This window comes from Camelina sativa, chromosome 17 (assembly GCF_030686135.1).
Source record: "Camelina sativa cultivar CO46 ecotype springtype chromosome 17, ASM3068613v1".
In the NCBI taxonomy this organism is placed as follows: domain Eukaryota; kingdom Viridiplantae; phylum Streptophyta; class Magnoliopsida; order Brassicales; family Brassicaceae; genus Camelina; species Camelina sativa.
Genome location: NC_141896.1, coordinates 22723212 through 22731278, shown reverse-complemented (window position 1 = coordinate 22731278; position 8067 = coordinate 22723212). Strand labels below are relative to the sequence as shown.

The 8067-nt window shown below is 37.0% G+C and overlaps 2 protein-coding genes and 2 long non-coding RNA genes across 4 annotated transcripts; all 4 read left to right on the top strand.

Moving 5' to 3' along the window:
- The first annotated feature begins 481 nt into the window (after positions 1-481).
- LOC147924213 (uncharacterized) lies at positions 482-2414 on the top strand. The gene is made up of 2 exons (XR_015587782.1): positions 482-537; positions 1886-2414. It is a non-coding gene; the product is annotated as an uncharacterized LOC147924213 (long non-coding RNA).
- Positions 2415-2731: 317 nt separating this feature from the next.
- LOC147924212 (uncharacterized) lies at positions 2732-3280 on the top strand. The gene has a single exon (XM_087496666.1). It carries the CDS (start codon positions 2732-2734, stop codon positions 3278-3280), a length of 549 nt encoding a protein of 182 aa, XP_087352792.1.
- A 614-nt stretch (positions 3281-3894) lies between these two features.
- Positions 3895-6349, top strand: LOC104757572 (uncharacterized). The gene is made up of 3 exons (XR_762474.2): positions 3895-4050; positions 4321-4386; positions 5735-6349. It is a non-coding gene; the product is annotated as an uncharacterized LOC104757572 (long non-coding RNA).
- Positions 6350-6580: 231 nt separating this feature from the next.
- LOC147924211 (uncharacterized) lies at positions 6581-7129 on the top strand. The gene has a single exon (XM_087496665.1). It carries the CDS (start codon positions 6581-6583, stop codon positions 7127-7129), a length of 549 nt encoding a protein of 182 aa, XP_087352791.1.
- Positions 7130-8067: the final 938 nt, after the last annotated feature.

Here is an 8067-nt window from a genome sequence, read left to right as displayed (position 1 = left end):
CCGGCAATATAAACACCAAAATCAAAAGGATCTTAGCTAGTTCCGTCCTATTCCTTCCTTGTCTCCGTCGTTGTCTCCGTCGTTTCCGTTGTCCGGCTTTTGGCAAATCGAAACCAAATCTCGATCGAAATCAAAATCAAAATCGACTCGCCTTTGTCTCCTCCTCTCCTTTGTCGGGCAAATCTCCGGTCATACAGAGAAGGTTTGTCACAGTCGTTTCTTCTTTCAATCTTTGAATTAGGTTTTATCGATTTAGGGTTAATCTCAAATCTGTAAGATTTCGGTATAGGGTAAACGATTAGGTTTCAGTGTAGTACAGGATTTGGGATTAATCATTATACGATTATAGTATAGGATTTGGGATTAATCTATATCTATCTATGATTGAATTCCGAGAGTTGTATTTAGATTTTTGTATCAACAATAAAACTGATGAATTAAACTTGAAATTTCTTTGTCTTGGAGTTTGTAGGTGAGGTCAACAGTGGAAACTACACCGGATTCTTCAAGAAATCTGCGTTTGCTCGAAAGATAAAGGTTAGTCGCAAGGTTGGATTCTTGAATTGAGTTGTGATATTAGTGTTTATTCTGTGATTATAATTGGTTATGGTTTGGTTTTGTGGTGTCGGATGTTAGACATTGTTGTTGTCAAGTAAGTGTCTCTTTGTTTTGGTCTTTATGTCTCACCATATTTGTTTTGGTTTGGTATTGGTTTCATTTTGTGGTGTCGGATGTTAGACATAGTTACTGTCAAGTAAGTGTTTCTTTGTTTTGGTATGTCTGTCTCACTATCTTTGTTTTGGTCTGTTTTTGGTTTCGTTTTGTGGTGTCGGATGTTTTATCATTTGGTTTGTTTGTATGTCTCTTAGTTTTGGTTAGATTTGACTTGTCGTTGTGATTGTAGTTTTGTTCTGTAGGTTTGAGTGTGTGTAAGGACTTGTGAAACTGTCTGCTATTTCTAAAACTGTCAAAAATTTGTAAAATTTTCAAACTTGTGAAACTGAAAAAAATATTCAAACTTGTGATAGGTTTGAAACTTATGAATGCTTCACCAAATATAGTTGAGTAGTTAACAAATCTTTGAATGATTTACTTAGAAAAAATAGTAAATGACTTTTATTTACTACTGATTTGACTGAAGTAGGTTGTTGTTATTTACAATTAAAACTCCCTAACAACTCCTAACTTTTGATTAAATGATGGCTTCTTAACTTCTCTATATTTTCGTCAAACCGCTTTGCTTCTTAAGTCCATCTTGTTTTATTTCTCTTCTATCATCCTTCTTTTTGGCTCTTTCTTCCAATCTATCATAACTTTTACTTCTCTTCTAACATCCACCTTCGAACAATATCTTTTCTTTGTTTAATTCTGATTGCTATGGAATCAAACAATACTCCTAACAATCAGTCTCAACCCTACTTTAGCCTTCTTAACTTCCCATATGATAGCTTTGCTCCCAATTTAACATTGGTTCCTCTCAAATTCCTTATTTTAGTTCACAACCAAGTTCACTTCCGAGTGAACAGCCAAGTTCACAACCAAGTTCACAGTCGAGTGAAGCTCCTAGTCAAACAGAAGAGACAGCAGAACAGCGAAGGGAGAGAAGGCTATGGTCCACCCAAGATGATATGCTATGTTTTAATATGCTATGTTTAGTTATGTATGCGCCCTGACTATCTTGTTTGTTGTCTAAGCGAATATATGTTTTTAATGAATCCATTTTCTTTGTTTATGCTAAATGTTTTTCATGAATGTGTATGTTTTATATGTGATTCAATGTTTAGAATGGATCAATGTTTATGTTTGTTGTTCACTGTTTTAATATGCTGTATGCTATATGAACCCATGTTTAACTGTTTTAATATGCTATATGCTTCGGTTTCAGGTTGAACGAAGAAATGGACCGTGATTATGACTATGGTATAAACAGCCCATTAGACTATAGTACTGAGTCATCAGAGGAGGCTGAGACTTGTCACTATCCTCCGGAACCAGCTCCTGCGATTGGATTCACAAGCCTCCGGAACCAGGTCAACGTACCAGCTCCTGCGATTGATCCAGCTCAACTGAACCTGCTCAACGTACCAGCTCCTGCGATTGATCCAGCTCAACTGAATCTGCTCAACGAACAGGTGATCCAGCTCAACGACCAAATGATCCACCTCAAGGTACTTGTGATCCAGCTGAAGGATCAAGTGATCCAGCTCCAACACCAAGTGATACAGCTGACTGACCACGTGAACCAGCTCAAGTAATGTCTCGGATGTGTGGTTGTTGTTTGTTTTCGGATGTGTGGATGTTGTTTGTTTTCGGATGTGTGTATGTCTACCCGTGAATGTTGTTGTGTGGATGTTGTTTGTTTTCGGATGTGTGTATGTGAACCCGTGAATGTTGATGTGTGGATGTTGTTTGGATTTTTGTTTAGACTAGTTTGATAGTATGTGAATCCGTGAATGTTGATGTGTGTATGTGAACCCGTGATGTTTAGTATCATTTTGTTTCTTTGGATTTTAGTTTCATCACTTGTATATATGAGATGAGAAGAGCACAATGTTTTTTCATCAAAAACAAACATTTGCTCCTTGCACCAAAATAAACATTTCTTCCTTGCTCCTTCCTCCTTGCTTCTCTCTACAACAACAAATAATTCTTTTTCTTCTTTATTGCTATGGCTTCTTCTTCCAACAATTTTAACAAATTTCACTATCATTATGATCCAAATAATGATAGTATGAACCAATTTTTCCAAGAGCAATTTAATAATCAATTTGAAGCTGCTGAAGAGCAAATTCCGGAGGAAAAGACTACACGTACGCATATCGATAGACAACGGGAAGAAGGCCACGAACGTTTGTGGAACGATTATTTTAGTGATAATCCGACTTACACGACGAAGCAATTTCGCCGACGGTTTCGCATGAACAAGTCATTGTTCTTGCGTATTGTCAATCGTCTCAGTGAAGAAGTTCCATATTTTAAACCAAAAAAAAATGCAACTTTCCGGAATGGTTTCTCACCGATACAACAATGTACTGCTGCAATTCGATTACTAGCATATGGGATTGGGGCGGACTCGGTTGACGAATATCTACGTATGTCTGAATCGACTTCTCGTAAATGTTTGGAACATTTCATCGTCGGAATAGTTGACTTGTTTGGTGCTGAATACCTACGCCGACCCACACAAGCAGATCTTCAAAGGCTATTCTTTTACGGAGAACTGCGGAGTTTTCCCGGGATGGTTGGGAGCATCGACTGTATGCATTGGAAGTGGAAATGAAGTTACGTACTTAATGACATTATTTACGGTCGAGCTCCCGAAGTTACGTACTATGTCAACGGAAATGAATATAATTTGGCTTACTATCTGACGGATGGTATTTACCCGGAATGGGCGACATTTGTTAAATCCATCCCACAACCACAACATCCGAAACATCATTTGTTTGCAGAAAAACAAGAAGGTGCACGAAAAGATGTTGAGCGTGCATTTGGAGTCCTACAATCTAGATTCGCCATGATTAAAAATCCATCTCTTTTATGGTCAAAGGGTAAGATTGCATATATTAGGCCATCCTTAATGGGATAACTTTCCCCCTGTTCTAAGCCCAATTAATAATAAAAATAAGAAACAGTGGGCTTAGATCAATATTTTTGATCTTGGTTCAGAACTGATCCAAAGGGTGTTCTAATATTTTTCCTCTCCTCTGATTGGTCGAAAAAATAAGGGAGAGAAGGCTAATTTTTTCATTTCTTTCATTCGCAGCAAATCGTGTCTAGGGTTTCTTTCTCTTCTGGAAAAGGCGACAGCTTCGTTCTCGCCATCCTTGCCGCCGAAGCTCCATTTTCCGGCAATATAAACACCAAAATCAAAAGGATCTTAGCTAGTTCCGTCCTATTGCTTCCTTGTCTCCGTCGTTGTCTCCGTCGTTTCCGTTGTCCGGCTTTTGGCAAATCGAAACCAAATCTCGATCGAAATCAAAATCAAAATCGACTCGCCTTTGTCTCCTCCTCTCCTTTGTCGGGCAAATCTCCGGTCATACAGAGAAGGTTTGTCACAGTCGTTTCCTCTTTCAATCTTTGAATTAGGTTTTATCGATTTAGGGTTAATCTCAAATCTGTAAGATTTCGGTATAGGGTAAACGATTAGGTTTCAGTGTAGTACAGGATTTGGGATTAATCATTATACGATTATAGTATAGGATTTGGGATTAATCTATATCTATCTATGATTGAATTCCGAGAGTTGTATTTAGATTTTTGTATCAACAATAAAACTGATGAATTAAACTTGAAATTTCTTTGTCTCGGAGTTTGTAGGTGAGGTCAACAAGTGGAAACTACACCGGATTCTTCAAGAAATCTGCGTTTGCTCGAAAGATAAAGGTTAGTCGCAAGGTTGGATTCTTGAATTGAGTTGTGATATTAGTGTTTATTCTGTGATTATAATTGGTTATGGTTTGGTTTTGTGGTGTCGGATGTTAGACATTGTTGTTGTCAAGTAAGTGTCTCTTTGTTTTGGTCTTTATGTCTCACCATATTTGTTTTGGTTTGGTATTGGTTTCATTTTGTGGTGTCGGATGTTAGACATAGTTACTGTCAAGTAAGTGTTTCTTTGTTTTGGTATGTCTGTCTCACCATCTTTGTTTTAGTCTGTTTTTGGTTTCGTTTTGTGGTGTCGGATGTTTTATCATTTGGTTTGTTTGTATGTCTCTTAGTTTTGGTTAGATTTGACTTGTCGTTGTGATTGTAGTTTTGTTCTGTAGGTTTGAGTGTGTGTAAGAACTTGTGAAACTGTCTGCTATTTCTAAAACTGTCAAAAATTTGTAAAATTTTCAAACTTGTGAAACTGAAAAAAATATTCAAACTTGTGATAGGTTTGAAACTTATGAATGCTTCACCAAATATAGTTGAGTAGTTAACAAATCTTTGAATGATTTACTTAGAAAAAATAGTAAATGACTTTTATTTACTACTGATTTGACTGAAGTAGGTTGTTGTTATTTACAATTAAAACTCCCTAACAACTCCTAACTTTTGATTAAATGATGGCTTCTTAACTTCTCTATATTTTCGTCAAACCGCTTTGCTTCTTAAGTCCATCTTGTTTTATTTCTCTTCTATCATCCTTCTTTTTGGCTCTTTCTTCCAATCTATCATAACTTTTACTTCTCTTCTAACATCCACCTTCGAACAATATCTTTTCTTTGTTTAATTCTGATTGCTATGGAATCAAACAATACTCCTAACAATCAGTCTCAACCCTACTTTAGCCTTCTTAACTTCCCATATGATAGCTTTGCTCCCAATTTAACATTGGTTCCTCTCAAATTCCTTATTTTAGTTCACAACCAAGTTCACTTCCGAGTGAACAGCCAAGTTCACAACCAAGTTCACAGCCGAGTGAAGCTCCTAGTCAAACAGAAGAGACAGCAGAACAGCGAAGGGAGAGAAGGCTATGGTCCACCCAAGATGATATGCTATGTTTTAATATGCTATGTTTAGTTATGTATGCGCCCTGACTATCTTGTTTGTTGTCTAAGCGAATATATGTTTTTAATGAATCCATTTTCTTTGTTTATGCTAAATGTTTTTCATGAATGTGTATGTTTTATATGTGATTCAATGTTTAGAATGGATCAATGTTTATGTTTGTTGTTCACTGTTTTAATATGCTGTATGCTATATGAACCCATGTTTAACTGTTTTAATATGCTATATGCTTCGGTTTCAGGTTGAACGAAGAAATGGACCGTGATTATGACTATGGTATAAACAGCCCATTAGACTATAGTACTGAGTCATCAGAGGAGGCTGAGACTTGTCACTATCCTCCGGAACCAGCTCCTGCGATTGGATTCACAAGCCTCCGGAACCAGGTCAACGTACCAGCTCCTGCGATTGATCCAGCTCAACTGAACCTGCTCAACGTACCAGCTCCTGCGATTGATCCAGCTCAACTGAATCTGCTCAACGAACAGGTGATCCAGCTCAACGACCAAATGATCCACCTCAAGGTACTTGTGATCCAGCTGAAGGATCAAGTGATCCAGCTCCAACACCAAGTGATACAGCTGACTGACCACGTGAACCAGCTCAAGTAATGTCTCGGATGTGTGGTTGTTGTTTGTTTTCGGATGTGTGGATGTTGTTTGTTTTCGGATGTGTGTATGTCTACCCGTGAATGTTGCTGTGTGGATGTTGTTTGTTTTCGGATGTGTGTATGTGAACCCGTGAATGTTGATGTGTGGATGTTGTTTGGATTTTTGTTTAGACTAGTTTGATAGTATGTGAACCCGTGAATGTTGATGTGTGTATGTGAACCCGTGATGTTTAGTATCATTTTGTTTCTTTGGATTTTAGTTTCATCACTTGTATATATGAGATGAGAAGAGCACAATGTTTTTTCATCAAAAACAAACATTTGCTCCTTGCACCAAAATAAACATTTCTTCCTTGCTCCTTCCTCCTTGCTTCTCTCTACAACAACAAATAATTCTTTTTCTTCTTTATTGCTATGGCTTCTTCTTCCAACAATTTTAACAAATTTCACTATCATTATGATCCAAATAATGATAGTATGAACCAATTTTTCCAAGAGCAATTTAATAATCAATTTGAAGCTGCTGAAGAGCAAATTCCGGAGGAAAAGACTACACGTACGCATATCGATAGACAACGGGAAGAAGGCCACGAACGTTTGTGGAACGATTATTTTAGTGATAATCCGACTTACACGACGAAGCAATTTCGCCGACGGTTTCGCATGAACAAGTCATTGTTCTTGCGTATTGTCAATCGTCTCAGTGAAGAAGTTCCATATTTTAAACCAAAAAAGGATGCAACTTTCCGGAATGGTTTCTCACCGATACAACAATGTACTGCTGCAATTCGATTACTAGCATATGGGATTGGGGCGGAATCGGTTGACGAATATCTACGTATGTCTGAATCGACTTCTCGTAAATGTTTGGAACATTTCGTCGTCGGAATAGTTGACTTGTTTGGCGCTGAATACCTACGCCGACCCACACAAGCAGATCTTCAAAGGCTACTCTTTTACGGAGAACTGCGGGGTTTTCCCGGGATGGTTGGGAGCATCGACTGTATGCATTGGAAGTGGAAATGAAGTTACGTACTTAATGACATTATTTACGGTCGAGCTCCCGAAGTTACGTACTATGTCAACGGAAATGAATATAATTTGGCTTACTATCTGACGGATGGTATTTACCCGGAATGGGCGACATTTGTTAAATCCATCCCACAACCACAACATCTGAAACATCGTTTGTTTGCAGAAAAACAAGAAGGTGCACGAAAAGATGTTGAGCGTGCATTTGGAGTCCTACAATCTAGATTCGCCATGATTAAAAATCCATCTCTTTTATGGTCAAAGGATAAGATTGCATATATTATGAGAGCATGTCTCATACTCCATAATATGATTGTCGAAGATGAACGAGATTCATACACACTCTATGACGCACATGAATTCCAACAAGAAGATGGAACCAGAAATAGTCCGGATCTTTTGTTTTCAGTTAATATGTCTACAAATCTTGAGGGTTTAGGTGATGGCCATACAATAGTTCGTGATCGACAAGCACATCAGAAATTAAAGGAGGATTTGATAGAGCATATATGGAATATATTTGGTAATATGTAATATGTTAGTTTTTTTAACATTTTATTTTCAAGTTTATAAGTAAGCAATTTAAATGTTATTTTATAAGTTTTTATAATTTGTGAAATATTTATGAATATTATATTATTAAATCTTATGCTCTTAAACATGTTCTCCCAATAACTAGCTTTTTAACAAAAGATCTTAACTACTGATCTTACATTATTTCACTTTATATTTATTCTAAGAACACCATAATTAGTTCCCCCATTTTTTTTCTCTATGATCTTAACAACTGATCTTAGATTATTTACACAATATATTTAATCTAAGAACATGAAAAATAGTTCTCCCATTAAGGATGCCCTTAATCAAAAGAAAGTTAAAAAAAACCCATTATTTTATTGTTTTATCTGATTCAGATCGGTAGTTCTTACACT